Genomic DNA, 16,182 nt, shown 5'->3' with positions numbered 1-16,182 from the left:
GCTGTCTAAACGGACTTTCGGTTTTCCTGGAAGATCTTCATTTATTTTGAGGGGAGTGGGAACCCCGAGCTTCCACTCACTGCCTCTTGCATTCTCAGTTCACAGGCTGAAGCTGGCTGACATCAAGGTGCTCGGAGCCCTGGGGGACTCTCTCACGGTGAGCCGCCCTGACTGCACGCGGGACGGCCAGCAGGGGGGACCTGGATTAATATGAGAATCTCACTCCTGGCTCTCAAACGTCGCCATCTCCCACCCAATCTCTGGGCCCTCCCCTCTCCACTGCCACCATGGACCCCAGCATACCTTGCCCGTCATGTTTTCCCATGTCCATGCTAACTCAGCATTCCTCTCCCAACACTGGAGTGAGAAGGAAGTGGGGGACCCCAGAGGAAGCCTCTGTGATGGCAGTGACCTACCCAAATCACACAGCCTGTCAGTGTGCGTGACCCTGGACGGGGTCCCTTCATCCCAAAGGCCCTACTGCTCCTAACCCTCTGGGAAAACAGGCAGGTCCTTGGCTTAGCCCAGCCCCTTCCTGCTGGGCGTGGCCCCATACCCCCCACCGCCAAGCCTCTGGTCTCCTTGAAGAGGCGCTGGGATGAGCCATCCAGGATCTGCATGGCTGCTCAGGACTTCCTGGGGCAGCCCTTTCAGTGCAAACTACCTGGCGGGTAGCAGGGGACTGTCACCAGAAAGCAGGGATCCCGCCCTGGTGGGGGCGGGGGTCCTCTCATGGAGGTCAACCCTCCCCCTGCCTGCCTGGGAGACCAGCCATTGGCATGACCTTTGGAATGGCCCCACCCAGAAATAACATGCTTTAGGCAACTGTACCTACCTGAGATATATTGCTATAAAAGGATTATAATATGCTTTACAACTTTTTTAAAAATGAGGAAAACAGGAACCTGAAATGTGTCCTTTTGAAAAATGGACACAGCAGTCTAATTTTCAGAGCACTCTTGCTAGCCTAGTATCACCTGATCCTGGTCCCGGCAGGGCTTCCTAGGGTGATGCCAGGCCAGGATTCCCAGTAGGGGATCTCACTCATCTCTGAAAAGTCAGGAGGTACATCAAGATGGGGTGCTGTCTAGGCTCCAGATTCCAGAGCATGCCCAGGACTCCCCAGCCAGGAAAAGGACAGGGACCCTCTGGCCAGCAGGCAGGGAAACTCAGCCCCTTGTTGTTCCTCGCAGGCTGGTAATGGGGCCGGGTCCAAACCTGGGAACGTCTTGGACGTCTTGACTCAGTATCGAGGCCTGTCCTGGAGGTGAGTGAGGGCATGGCAAGGGCCTGAAGACCACTTCACTGCAAGGAGGGGGAGACCCGTGGGCATCGCAGGAAGTAATTCCTCTAGCACAGGGTGAGCCACCTAGAGCTTTTCCATGAGAAACAGCTGCTCAATTTGAGGAAGGTATTTATCATCTTCCCTAAACCACTACATTCCCCCAAACAAGAGCTGAGACTTGAGCAAGAGGAGTCTGGGGAGAAACGACGTAAACACTTGGGTTGGAAAAGCTTCTCTAGCTTCCATTTCTCCCTCTGGAGAGTAATCTCAGAGGCAGGCAGTGTCCTGTGGAACCAGACTTGTGTCTGAACCCTAGTTGCCCAGCTCTGTGTGACCTTGGGCAAGTTACTTAAGCTCTCTGAGCTTCTCTCCTTATCTTTAACGCAGGGGTAATACTGTCTGAGCACCACTATGAGGATTAGAGAGACTTTAAGCACTCAGCACAGTGCCTGACACACTGTGTGCATAAATGGTAGCTAGCATCATTATTAAAGGGCCTTTATTTTACAGATGAGAAAGCAAGGCTCACAAGGGACAGCTAACCTTTCTAAAACCACACAGCTAGATGGTAAAAGAGCAAGAAGTAGAGCAGATGGCTTCTGACCCCCTAATCTGGTGCATTTTTCCTCCTGTGTTGCTCCGTGCCGGCTTGTTCCTGCCCTGGCTGTGGTCAAGTCCAGGCTGCCACAAGGGCAGGTCTGCTGTTTGCTCAGCCTGGAATCTGGCAGCTCTGGCACCAGCTTGAAGCTGGGTGCTGAACCCTCCCTCACGATGCTGCACAGAGTTAAACCCCAAACATTTGGAGAACCTTTTAAATGATCCCAGATGGACTTGGCAGAAAGTGAGGGGATAAGAAAAAGCAGGAAATCCAATAAAGTCTGGAATGTTGCATATTTTCACGCCTAGAAACCCATCCAACTTTGATTTCCCTGGAATTTCAGAAGTGGCTTGGAAGATGGGTCGTTCTCCAGAAGATACCCTTTAAAAACAGGTTTTCCCAAGCCACACAGGAAGAGAACGGTGAGGGCAAGGCTTTTTTCACTGTTTTTCAGCTTAACAGTGCACAGCTGCAGTGGCTCACCTGGGCAAAGCCCGGCTGGGTGTCCAGAGAAGGGTCGGTCGCCTTCCTTTGGGAAGACAGGGTGAAGAGCACCCACTCGGTTCCCCTGCCCCAGTGTCGGTGCTCCAGGTTAAAAATCAACGTCAGCCATGACCATTTAAATTAGTTTCTTATTGGGATGTTCTGGTTTGTGGAGGGAGAGGAGTGGCTCTCTGTATTCTGGTTCCTTTTTCAGTTTTTCTACTGAACTAATTAAGGAAAAGGCAAGCTCCAAGATCCTAGGGTGTTTCTCAGGAGAAAGGTAGCGCCCGAGGCGTTTCGGCGTCGCTGGCATTCTCAACATTCGTTTTCTTTTTCGTTCCCACAACAGCGGCGGCGGCGATCACAACCTCAGCAGCGTCACCACCCTGGCGAGTGAGTACGCCCTCCCTCGGGGGCTTCGGCGGGCGCGCGGCGCCCTGCGCGTTTCTGCAGCTCCCCTTGGCGGCGGCCGCAGGCTTGGCAGGAAACCGGCGGCAGGAGACAGCCGCGTTCGGCAGGGGGCGCTGCTCCTCTGAGGCGGTGGATCTGCTCTGCTTCTGGAGAGTGATTAAATTAGCCTTGGAGATTTCTTTTTTATTTTAAGAGAAACTGCATTTGTCTAAGGCAGGAAGAGAGTAAGAGAAGAAAAGAGAGCTCAGGCCAAATCTTAGTGCAAGTCATAATTAAGAAATGATTCAAGTAAGGAAAGGGACTCCATTTCTGCTGTGCCTGCCATTCTGAGCAGAATACCTTTCCCGGAGGCACTGACGGAGGCTTGGACCGCTTTAGGCTACATTGCATACAAGGACATTGGGTTTCTTTCTGTGTGTCGCTTTGAGAAATGCTGCTGCTGCAGCAGAAAGAGATGGAGTTACTTTGTTAAGGCTGCGCAAGCACAGCCGTATTTGGGGCCCAACGTTTTCCTGAATTACTTCACCAAAAACCTGCTAGGAATGGTTTTTTTAAGCCTGATTACTTTCTCTGAACTGCCTTGCCTTAATCTTTTTGCTTTCCTTAGTGTGTACACATCACAATGCTTGCTCTTAAAGTACACATGCAAAGAGTGTTACAATTGAATTCTTTTACCTTAAAGTCTTCTGGCTAAGAATTTTGCCTGAGAGGAATTTAATTGGTCCCAATTCTTATTTACTTGTTTTGAAATTATCCCTTTGTATAATATATCTTTAGAAGCTAAGAAATTATTTGGGCTTTAAATCACCAAGACTTTGATGATAGAGATGTCCTAATCTCTACCTGGGCAGAGCTAATTGGATTTCATGTATGTTATCTGGTTTTGCTATTTACAAATCCTGTTGAATTTAAGTAGGTGCAGTTCTGTGGCCCAACTACCCTGTCTTATTTCTAGGTTTACCCATAAGAGCTGTAATTAAGCTTGTCTATTTGCTAGGAGCTTGTTTGGGTTGCTTTTGTGAGTGTGACTGATGGGCAGTGAGCTGGCCTGGCACATACAACAGCTCACTGAGCTCTCTGATTCCCATGCCATTAGTGTGGGGAAGGTGATTGTAGTCATCTGGCTCAAGATCTTTCACTGAAGTGGCTTACAAAGGATTGAGACCATGTCACCCCTCAGATGGACTCCCCAATACACTTAGCCCAGCAATGTTACATTGCTGTTCAGACTCTTCCTTACTAGAGTTGTGAAGATAGTTTGATTGTAGTGGATGAATAATCCACCAGGAAATAACTACATAGAAATGTTTTAGAAAACTTACAGTAACAGAGGGTCAGAACAGAATCTCAGCTCAACTCCATATTCAATTCAATCCAGCAATTCGCCAGTGCCAGGTGCTTGGGAAATAGGAGAATGAGCCAATGTCCCTGCCCTGGTGATATCACCAGTCTCTTTGGGGACATGTCTCCCTAAAGACAGACACGTACCAGTAAGTATCGCCATGTATGAGTTCAGCTGAAAATACCTAAGAAGTCTGTTAACTCTACCTTCTGAAAAGGAGCTTAAAGAACTAGAATTCCTCATGTAAGGAAAGGGGATGGAAATTTCCTCATAGAGATAACTGCAATCACCAACAAGTTTTCGCCCTTTCCAATGGTAAGTGCCTTTCTGTGGCTTTCCTGAGAAGTAGCTAGCTAGCCTGTGCTGGATTCCTCCAGTGATGGGGAGCCTAGGACAATCCATTCCATTCTCAAATAGATCTAGTGATTTCACTTCTCTCCCTTCCATTGAGTAGAAATCAGAGCAATTTCCATCCATTGACACAATGTCCCCAAAACCACCAGGAATGAGTTCAATCCATCTTTGTTGCGTAGGCCCTGCAGCAATGTTTGGTTCTAGAGAGCACAGTGCTGGATGGCACGATGCCCAAAAGACCAGGCTGATACCCAACCAGTTCCTTTCCCACTTCATCGTAGATCATGGGAGAGGGGAAAGTTCCCTGTGTTGGAGCTGAGAGACCAGGGTTCTAGCCTGAAATTCTATTCTCACTAACTATATGACTTTAATAACTGTCCTAGCCAGTCTGAACTTTGGGTTATTCGTACTTCAGTCCATAACATTTATTTAGCATACATGAAGCTTTGAAGTATATATAGACCCTCTCTTAGGAGTTCTCAGCCAAGTTGGGGTGATGGAAAAGTGAAAGGTCAAGTATAGTCCCAGTGTGATAAAGGCATTAGAATGCATGAGATTGAAAAGGTCAACAAAGTTAACAAGACTTTAGCTAAGCTGGCCAAGGTGGGGTGCAGGAAGAGAGCCTCAAAATCAGGAGTGAAAGAGGAGACATTACTATAGAAATAGAAAGGATTTTAAGAGACTGGTTTGAACAACTGCATGCCAATAAATTAGATAACTTAAATCAAATGGACAGATATCTAGAAAGACACAAATTACTGAAATTAATTAAAAAAGAAATAGAAAATCCAAATCAATTTATAACAAGCAAAGAGATTGAATTAGTAATTTTTAGACTTCCCATCAGAGAAAGCCTAGGCTTTTCTGGTTTTACTGGTGAATCCTCTCAGACACTTAGCAATAATTAATATCAGTTCTTCACAAACTTCTCCTCCAAAAATGGAAGAGGGAATACTTCCCAATTCAATCAGTGAGACCAGTATTACCTTATACCAGAATAAGGCAAAGACATCACAAGGAAAGAAAACTACAGAGCAGAATTTCTTTTGAATATATATTCAGAAATCATCAACAAAATACTAGTAGACCAAGTCCAGCAATAATAATCAAGGCAGTGTGGTACTGACATAAGGATAGCCATATAGATCAATAGAATAGAGTCCAGAAATAAACTCTCATATTTACAGTTAACTCATTTTTAACATGGGTGCCAAGACCATTCAATGGGGAGATAATAGTCTTTTCAATAAACAGTGCTGGGATAACTGGATAGCTACATTAAAAAGAATGAGTTGGACCCCTACCTCATACCATATATAAAAATTCATCCCAAATTGTATCATACATCTAAATATAAGAGCAAAAACTCACACTTAGAAGAAAATGTAGAAGCAAATCTTAATGCCCTTGGGTTAAAAAAAAAAGACTTCATAGATATGACATAAAAGACAAGCAACAAAAGAAAAAATAGGTAAATTGGACAAAAGTAAACACTTTTGAGCTTCAAAGGATACCATCAAGAAAGTAAAAAGACAACCGAAAGAGTGGGAGAAAATATCTGCAAATCATATATCTGATAGAAACTTGTATCTAGAAAATACAAAGAACTATTACAACTCTATTATGACAAATAACCCAATTAAAAATGGGCAAAGAATCTGACTAGACATTTCTCCAAATATATACAAATAACCAAGAAATACATGAAAAGATGCTCAGTATCAGTAACCATGAATGTAAATCAAACCACAATGATATAATGATGTCACATCCACTAGAGTGGTTATAATAAAAAAAGACAAATAACAGGTACTAGTGTGAATATGCAGAAGTTGAAACCATCATACACTAGTGTGATGGGAATGTACAGAGGTACAGCTGCTTTGGAGAAAAGGCTGTAAGTTTTGAGAAGGTTAAACAGAGTTACCATATGACCCAGTAATTCCACTCCTAGGTGGAGTGGAATTCTATCCATGAGAAATCCATACAAAAACTAGTACCCAAGTGTTCAAAGCAGCATTATTCATAATAATTCAAAAAAGTGGGAACAATCCAAATGTCCCTCAGCTGATGAATGGAGAAATAAAATGTGGTATATCCATACAGTGGGATATTAGTTGGCTATAAAAAGGAATGAAGTGCTGATACATTCCACAACATGGATGAACACTGAAAACACTGAACTGAAACTAAGTGAAAGAAGCCAGGGAGAAAAGACACTGTTGTGTTATCATATAAATGATTCCATTTATATGACATGTCCAGAATAAGCACACCTATGGAGAGAAAGGTTAGTACTCACCAGAGGGTTGGAGGGCACAGGGAGTGACAGCCAGGGGATGATGGGGCTGCTTTTTGGGATGATGAAAATGTTCTAAATTTGCCTGTGGTTGTACAGTTGCACAACTGTATGAATATATAACATCTACTGCACTGTACTTGAAATAGGTGAATTTATAATATGTAGATTACATTTCAATAAAGCTATTGTATACTCAGAAAAAAAAAAAACTGCATGAGAGAAGCACCTAGCTCAGACTCACGGTCATTTGACATAATTCCGTAAGCTCCTGGTCTGCTGCCCAGGTGGCTAAGCCTCAACCTGCTGGACACGTTCCTTCTGTGCTGAGTGCACAGGAAGATCAGGGCTTTGGGGTGGGGGCTCTGCTTTGTTCCCAACACCCATTGGCACTAATCGAAGGAATGTGACTAAGTGCATCTCTTCCTTGTATTTCCAGACATCCTCCGGGAATTCAGCCCTTCCCTGAAAGGCTTCTCTGTTGGCACCGGGACACAGAACAGCCCTGGAGCCTTCCTGAACCAGGCTGTGGCAGGAGACCGAGCTGAGTGAGCAGGGGAGCCTTGGGAGAACCGCACTGGTCCTCTGGGGACCTGCTCAGGGGCTTGGCCTAGACTGGAGAGTGTGCTGAAGGCAGGGGAGCTGGTCCAGGGGAGGGGTCTGAGAGTCAAACACTGGGGCTGGGGGGGCTCTCTGGGGGGTGTCCGTTGCTGGGGGACACAGAAACCTACTAGTCTGCCCTACTAGTCAGTTGACTCCAATGCCAGGTATATGCAGTGAGCACGTTTCCCTGCCTCCTCTACCAATCTCATGTCCACCCAAGAGAGTGAGCCGTGAGAAGATCCCACTCGGAGTCCCAGTTCTTATCACTCTGAATGGCCTTTCGTGTCGCCTTCTCCCTCCCTTCCTCAGACTTGCTTTGGGGGCAGCCTTCCTGGGGTGTGGAAGAGCTCCAGGCCTAAGGGGGGTCCCTGAGTCCCAGGCTGGCTTTCCTGCTGGTCTCCCTAAGCTTAGCCTCTAAAGAATGCGGCTGACTGGGGACCTGCCCTAAGGAGTGGCTGTGAGGGCCGAGGCCACGCTGAATGTGAAAGCCTGGTGCACACATACTGGGTCAGGAGAGCAGTGCCAGCAGCAGGGCTGCAGGACCCACCTGGAGAACACTTAGTGAGCAAGGCCACGGCCGTGTTGCGGCCCATGGGTCCTGAGTGCCAGGCTCCCAAGAGCAGGATTGGCTTTCCTGGGTCCTGCTGCTCCGTTTCTCCCCACAATCCCAGGGCCCTGAGTGCTCCCTCAGGTTTACTACCTGGTCAGAGAACAAGTGAATACCTTGCTCAATCTAGGAAAAAGAAATAGAAAGATCCTTTCTGTTTCTTAACCCTGTTTTCCTTCCAGAATAATCACAAACCTCACTTCACCACCCGCTCCCAGGGATTCCTGTGTGTTGGTTCCTAGATCCCTGGACATCATTCTCCTAGCTCTCAACACCTTCTGGAATCCGCGAGCCGCCCAAGTAACCCATTCAGTCACAACAGGAAAGCTGATAGATCATCCAAAGCAGAGATCCTACAAAACCTGATCGATTTCATAATGAATTCTGTGGTTTCATTTTCCTTTTGGTGGAGGAGAGGTGAAAGGCTATGGACATACTACTTAAAATTGTTGGCTTGCTTTAGTCTAACCATAATTTTGCTGCTTTCCAAGCATCTGTCAGCTCGTGGTGTATGAGCAGAGGCAGTTCTAAGCATGATTAGGTCAGGAAGGCATCCAAGAGCGAAACCTTAGTCGAGCGCATGAGCGCAACCAAACACAGTGTGATTCATCCGGCCCTGGATTTCTTCCCAGCTTTCCCTCAGGCCTTGTGCTCCTTTGTATAAGTAATCCATTTGTTCAAGCACATCCCGCATTGTGGGGAAAAGCTAGGGTTCGTGATTCCCACATTACAGGTGAAGAAACTGTAGCACAATTGGGGGCCCGAACAATGTGTCGAACATGTGTGCTTGTGCCCTGCAGGCTTGACCCCAGGTCCTGTAATAGCCCCTCATATGCATACAGCAGGTACAACCACAAAATACCTTCATGTTTCTCCATCCTTGTGTTCTGGACAGTGGCTGTGAGATGGATAGAGCAGAGGGTCACCTGCCCACGTTTTCTCCATGGTGATAGGAGGCCCAGAGAGCTCGAGTGATCATCCCTACACTCTGGTCCATAGGAAGAACAGCTGCCCACCTAACTTCAGACTTGCAGATGAGAAAACTTAAACTCAAAGAAATTGAGTGGTTTACCCTAAAATTCCCACCTAGGTTTTCTGATACTCTGTTAGGTAGTCTACTTAGTCTACTATGACTAAGACTAGATCGGATAGACTAACAGTTAAGAGTGGAAGAAATGACCACTAACGTTTCCTGCTAGGCACTGTCCAGGTGATGGTGGTGGTGGTGACAGTGCTGGTGATGGTGGCAGGAATCAGTCAGCAGGTTATTGCTAATAAGGATGCTCACCATGTGCTCTTCCTTATGGGCACCTGATGTAAGCTACCCAGAAACTCTGTAAGGAAGGTATGCTTACCATCCCTAACCTACAGAGGAAAAAAACACAACAATCTGCAAGGTTCAGTACTTTGCCAAGGTCTCACCCTGGTCAGTGGTTGAACTAGGATTCCAACCCATGCTGTCTGGCACCAATAATGCCTCTCCCTCTCTCGATGGGGTTGCTTTGCTCCTCTAATTGACTGGTCCTGATGACTCTCTATGATGGGGTTTACCTCCATGTTTGCAGTTTTTTTTGAACTGAGGACTTAAAGTCACATTCCATAGGTAGCTAGAGGCAACTAAATGTGAAAGTCTGATATGTCTGACTCAACTGTGTCACCTTGAGGCTGAGGTCATGGCACCTGCAGAAATGAGCTCATGCTGAGCCATACATGGCATGAGACCCTCACCTGCAGCCTCTTTGCTCTAAATGAACCTGGCTTGGAAGAGAAAGAGAAGTATGTGATCAACTCCACCAATCAGGAAACATTGCAGTGACAGTCCCCGCTCCTATGCGGAGTGCTCTGGCCTTCCCAGAGCACAGCCACCCCCAGCCCACCCCCAGTGGAGACTGAATGGAAAGGAGCTTTGTGACAGGACCGTGGTCTTCAGTCCAGCACTTTGCTGCCCACATTTGATTCCTGCTCTCTCCGCGAGATCCGCTCCCTGCCCCAGCTCCACTGTTCCTGCCCCTCACATGACTTCTTGTGTGTGCCCACAGGGATTTACCTGTTCAGGCCAGAAAGCTGGTGGATCTGATGAAGAATGACATGGCAAGTCTGGGGGAGGTCCCACCTGGGACAACTTGATGGGTAGAACTCCCCCGAACAGGAAGTGGGCAGGAGAAATCCATGGAGATAGAGGGGTCTCATCTTTGTGGGGAGGACAGGGCCATGTGGAAGACCAAGAGTCTTCCTTAAGAAAAAAGAAAGATTAAGCATCTACTACCTGTGACTTATGACCTTAGGACCCCAAAACCAAAAAGCAGAAAATACTAACACCCACTAAACCTTCCAGCATGTGGGGACACACTGCTGCCAACACTCAGCACTCTGTATTTTCCTTGACTTGCCTCTGGGACAAGGCATTTACTTGTTCGTTTCCTATTTTCATTTTAGAAGATCAATTTCCAGGAAGATTGGAAGATAATAACCCTGTTTATAGGAGGCAACGACCTCTGCGATTTCTGCGATGACCCAGTAAGTCACCAGGCCCTTAACTCAAGACTCCTCCCAGGGAAGGATTTCCACCCAAGGTCACTGGAGCTGTGAGGCTGGGTGGGGACTTGGGGCTTGTGATCTGGCATGGATCTAGCCTAGGATGAACCCTAAGACCCAGAGGGCATTCACCTCTGGGGAAAGATTCAACAGGACAAGCAGAACTGGTTATGAGATTGATCCTGATAAGGTTTCCAATCAAGGGAACCTGATCATATCATTCTAGAAACAAAGATAACATTCCAATGATCTAGAAAAACCTGGTATATCTTTATAGGTCTTTATCAGTCAGCACCTTTCTCCAGGATTGAACTGCCTAACTGTCTCCACCTTAACACTGTCACTTGTCCAGAAAAGTTGATTTCCTAATGCAGGCATTTAGGTAAAGTTGGAGCCAAGTCATCCTGGGCTGATGGGAAATCCAAAAGCCAGGCTTTCTGCCCTGTGAGTAGAGGGCTTCCTCCTGGAACTCCAGAATCTCTGATCTGGAAGAAACCCCTCCAGCCATACTGAACAGTCCCAGCTGTAGCAGAAATGTCTTCCCTAGAAGCCAGTGGCAGCTGAACATCTTAGCCACAGGCAGCCCTTTAATTTGCTAGGTAGCCCTACTCAGTATTATGAGCAGGTGCAAAGTTTTGTCTTGTAGTATTTCTTTGTCTGAAGCCCGGATCAGCCTCCTTGGAGCTTCTGCCTCATCTGCCTGTGCTGGCAAGCCTGTACCTCTTCTATGTTCAATTTAGCTGACTTTGAAAATAATAGTTTGGGGGTTTTTGTTGTTGTTGTTTTTTTTTTTACTTTACGAGCAGTACACACAGGAAACACACCAAGGAAAGAGAAAAAAATATTCTCCATGATTACAACATCCAGAAAGGCTATGGTTAACATCACTTTGATAAACATCTCTCTAACATTTTCTGTGAATATGGAAACATTGCTTTGTCATTGTTGAAAAAATAGTGTCAGTTAGAAAATAGTCTGGTAATCTTCTTTTTTCAATAGTGATACATTGGGAGGATATGCCCATGCCAATATTTATTCTTCTACAAAAATAATTCTTAATGATTCTATATAACCTACAATTATAGATTGGCCATAATTTACTTAATTATTCCCAATTATTGGATACTAAGCTTACATTACATCTGCTTATGCCTATTATAAATAACACCAGTGTAAACATCCATCTTCATGTACAGGTATAATTGTTTCCTGGTATATATTCTAAGTAGTAAGATTTTTAAGCAAAACAATGCGTACATTTCCCCCAGTGTTTTTAATGAAAATTTCCAAACATACTGAGATATTTAGAGTATAGTGTAGGAAAGGCCCATATACCCACCACCTAGATTTTACAGCTAACATTTTGCAATTTTAACATATATCCATTCATCTTATTTTTTGGTGATTGCACATTTTTAAGGCTTCGAGTACATATTGCCAAATTGCTCCCAAGATAGCTGTACCAGTTATGCCTGTTTCCCCACACTGTATCAGCAATGTATGTTATTTAGTAGTTGCTAATCTGAAATGAAAAAATTTTTCTTGTTTTGCATATGTGCATTTATTTGATTACCAGGTAGTAATAAACTTTTATTTCCCTTGCTTAATGCTCATGCAAATTTCGCCTTTAGACAAATTCTATACTATGCTTATTGGCCATTTTCCGTTAAGGTATTTATTTTTTTCTGACTGATTTGGAAAAACCCCTTCTATTAAGCATACTCCCCCTTTGTCAAATATGTTGCCTATTTGTTGTTTTCCATTTAATTTTGTTTACAGTGTTTTCTGATAAACAGAACGTTGTCTGTTTCTAGTATCATTTGCTGGGCATGTCTTATATGCCAGGCACTATACTAGGTGCTTAGAGATGAATGAAACATAGGCTCTGTCCTCAAGGAACAGACTAAGTATGGAAAACACCCCACGTGGCTCTAGTGAAGCTCACAGAAGTCAGAACTGCCATGGAATTTGACATGGAGATGGGGGGTGCCAGAGGTTTACACAGAGCAGGGGATTTTCCAGCTGGGGCTTCAAGATGGGGATGTTTGTCAGGCAAAAAGACCAACAGAGCAAAGTTTAGGAAGCGGTCAGTCTTGCTGTGCCCCTGGAGTCCTTGCCTCAAGAAGCGACCCTGCCCCCAGGCCCTTCACAGCCTACTTTCCTGGCATCAGAGTCACTGGGGCCCTGGGGTTTCCAAGCTGTGATGTGAACATCCTGCAGTGGGGCCTCAGGCTGCTGGGGCAGGGTGGAAGGGAAGTGGGACCTCGGGCCTCACCCCACTTCTTGAGCGCTGCAGCTTTGATTGGTTTGGTAGAGCAGTGTTCTTGGTTAGATCTCATTCAGAGAAATGAATCTTTTGCTTTAAAAAAGTTTAGGAACCATGAGTATCAAAATCAGCAGAAATAACCATTAAAATGTGTTTGGACTTCAGAGACGGAATTGCCCCTTCCTCTTACGATCTCTCACCTCCTCAGGTGATCTGATTGGGCTGTGGGCGCCCAGGCGCAGGGGGCCCTAGGCAGAGGAGGTCAGGGCCTAGGACCACAGAAAGGTCAACTGCTCCACCACCCCACCTTAGAGGGGTCCAGAGGTGTGATGTGCTTTAGCTGAAGCCCTTTATCTAGTCACTGTGAAGTGGATTCAGGGCTTTCCATAGCTCCGTGCAGAAGAAAGAGTGTTTCCCTGAGGGTCACAGCCCAGGGATGGTGGAGTTGGTATGGAGGCTGGGGCCCCCGAGGCAAACCTATGTTTCAGTGCTGCCCAGTCTACCTGAAACACAGGAAGGAGGGGGCCCAAGAGAGGAAGCAGCCCTGGTCTGCAGAGAGGCTGGGTGATGAATGGTGTCAGACATTTCCTCTTCCCACAGGTCCATTATTCTCCCCAGAACTTTGTGGACAACATTGGGAAGGCTCTGGACATCCTCCACGCTGAGGTACATGCCTGGGCCATGTGGCTCTGAGCAGCTCACACAGTCCTTCTACTGGGGCCTCAGATAGCCTGGAGGCAGCTCGGCTGCCTGCTGAGACCTCCCTGCCAAGCCCCCTTTCCCCGGAGACCCGCCCTGACCATGCTGTCAGGCGGGTCCCAGCATCTGAACACGTAGGTGTTGATGGGGCACGGAGGGGAGGGAGGAGGCTGGGACGAAGGAAGTGGCACGGGCCAGATGAGATGAGGGGCCACAGACCTGACATCTGCAGAAGGAGCTGGCCCTGGGCCCTGGTGAGAGACGGGAACCGCCCAGCTTTGACCTGCGTGGGGAGTGACCTTGCCTTTGTTCAGGTTCCTCGGGCATTTGTGAACCTGGTGAAGGTGCTGGAGATCATCAACCTGAGGCAGCTCTACCTGGAGAAGAAAGTCAGCTGCCCGAGGATAATCCTCAGGTGGGATGGAAGCTTCCCTGTTGTTCCCCAAAGGGCCAGGGCCCCTAGCAGAAAGGGACCGATGCACTAGGAGACCTAAGGGTGTGAGGCATGCTGCGACCACCCCATTTTCTAACCTGACAAGGCCAAGTGGAGGGGATGTCCCAGGGCTTCTGCAACCCCAATGTGGCCTTAGCTACCTTTGGGGCGTGCCCTACAACCCAGCCCACTTCCATTGTGGTGGCAGCTCAGACACCCTTCAGTCCTCCAGGCGAGAAGAGACAACAAGCCTGAGGGGTGGAGTGGACCTGGCTCCCTGGCCGCTGCTGAGCCTACTTCCCAGGGCGCCCTGAGCTTCCCGCCCTGCCCAGCCCACCCAGAGGCCCATCTCCAGAACAGAGGGAGCTTCACTTTGGTGTGGGTGCTCCAGGCTGGGCTTTCACAAATGCAGGGCTGATGCCACTTGCTAGACAAGAGGGTGATCAAATCAGAATCGGTCTAGAGGATAGTTTTCCCCCAAGAACACAGAGCCCCGGTCCCGGGGAGGCCCCTGGGAGGCCTCCTGCATCCTCAGTCTCCAGAGGCAGACAGACGTAGCTCCCTCTCTGCTATTACGCATCTCCACGAGCCTCAGGAGGAAGACCTCCTCCTAACCCATTCCTACCAGGCCTCCTCTGGACCATCAGACCAGGTCACCGTGCTGATAACCCCCCTCCCCACAGCTCTGTAGCTCCCTATGGCCCCTCTCCTAGCCCCGAGCACATCGTGTGGTACTTACTCATGGGCCTCTCCCCCACAGCCCTGGGCACAGCCCCACTGCTAGCACAGCTTGGGGACTCCCTGGCTGTTTGCTGAATGACTGGATGAATAATTCACAAGGGTCAGATTTGCTCTTGGAAATTAAGGGTATCTTGGCTGCTCCCCTGAAGATCCATGCCAAACCTCACCTGGGGCCCCAGATTGCACGGGTCTGCTTGGGAAGGCCTGAGGTCACTGTGGGCAGAGAGAGGATGGCTGCTGGATGACACACCTCCAGACACAGCTGGTGTCAGCCACTGACTCTTCCCCTGGCTCCCGCTTCCTCCAGTCACTGGGCCACACAGGTTTCAGTCTGTCATTCCATTTCAGAGCAGCTCCCCCAAAACTCCTACTACCCATCACTGCAGAGTTTTTCAACTATTAAAGCTAAATGTTCAGAGCTGGCATTTGCCAGGTCTGCTCTCAGATCGGAGATGGTCAAGTCTCTGACTACCAGATCAGGCAGCATCAGGGACGTCTTGTCCTGCTGCCTCTCGCTGCTCTGTCTCTCCTCTGCACTCCCTGCCTCTCCTCTGTTCTGTCTCAGTGGTTGGGCTTCCCTTGGTGGTACAGAATCCACACTATTGTCGCCTCATCCCCCTGGACCAAAAGCCCAGATCTGCAGATTGACAGACTGGACAGATGCAGATTAACTAGGGATGATGAACTCAGGTTCACACCAGCCAGGCTTGAGTGCAGGTCCTGGCTCTCACACTCAGCATCCATGTGACCTTGAGCCTTAATTTTCTTATCTATAAAATGAGGATGAGAATACAACTTCTTGCATAGCTAAGATGCTTAAACAAGTTCATACCCATAAAGCTCCTGACTCAGCAAACAGTCAATATGTGTTCGCCATTAGTATTATTATCACTTTATTTCAAAGGAAGCGCGCTCTATCTGTACTGCACTGTCCTCAGACTGTCCTCACAGAACTCAGCTCCATGAAAGTCATTCCTGCAGATGTTGAAAGAAGTAATTATTTCATTCTCACAAGCAAATCCAGGCCTGGGAAATCCTTTTAGCTTCATCTGGTACAGTTGACGGGTTAGCCAGGCAGCTATTAGCACAGCCTTCTGATGCCTGCGAGTTAAATATGTTCCACGTCTCAAGCCCATGTTTCTGCATCATGCATGCAGAATGTGGTTCTGGTGGGGTGAGGCATCTCTTCTGCTTGGGCTGCAGGTCTCTGTGTCCCTGTGTCCTGAAGTTTGATGATGACTCAGCAGAACTGGCCTCCCTCATCGAAGTGAATAAGAAGTATCAGGTGAGCTGCGAACGGGCTCCAGGGCCACACGGGAGCTGCCGTGTGCCTTGATTGCTGTGCTTGGAAAATGAGTACATGCTTATGTATTTTGACCCCCAGTGGGTGTGCGGTTACTACTGATATAAAGTTCACTGATATAAAGTTCACAGATATAAAGACATGCTTTGAGGCAGCAGGGACTATGGTTCGGTTTATTCTATTCAAGCTATAGCATCAAGTCCCTAAATATGCTTCACCAAAT

The 16,182-nt window shown here is 47.5% G+C and overlaps 1 protein-coding gene across 2 annotated transcripts in view; it reads left to right on the top strand.

Annotated features, from left to right (window-relative positions):
• PLB1 (phospholipase B1) overlaps window positions 1–16,182 on the top strand; it is a 115,012-nt gene that overhangs the window by 50,201 nt on the left and 48,629 nt on the right. For both annotated transcript variants that reach the window (XM_073214923.1, XM_073214930.1), the window contains exons 18-26: window positions 99–157; window positions 1,194–1,267; window positions 2,716–2,759; window positions 7,212–7,320; window positions 10,022–10,073; window positions 10,419–10,499; window positions 13,384–13,449; window positions 13,797–13,897; window positions 15,860–15,941. In XM_073214923.1, the coding sequence (XP_073071024.1) occupies window positions 99–157; window positions 1,194–1,267; window positions 2,716–2,759; window positions 7,212–7,320; window positions 10,022–10,073; window positions 10,419–10,499; window positions 13,384–13,449; window positions 13,797–13,897; window positions 15,860–15,941 (668 nt within the window). The remainder of the gene's footprint in view (window positions 1–98; window positions 158–1,193; window positions 1,268–2,715; window positions 2,760–7,211; window positions 7,321–10,021; window positions 10,074–10,418; window positions 10,500–13,383; window positions 13,450–13,796; window positions 13,898–15,859; window positions 15,942–16,182) is intronic.

Source organism: Manis javanica, chromosome 1 (assembly GCF_040802235.1).
Source record: "Manis javanica isolate MJ-LG chromosome 1, MJ_LKY, whole genome shotgun sequence".
NCBI lineage: Eukaryota > Metazoa > Chordata > Mammalia > Pholidota > Manidae > Manis > Manis javanica.
Note: the sequence above shows the minus strand (reverse complement) of the source record. Positions and strands in the feature narration are given on the sequence as shown.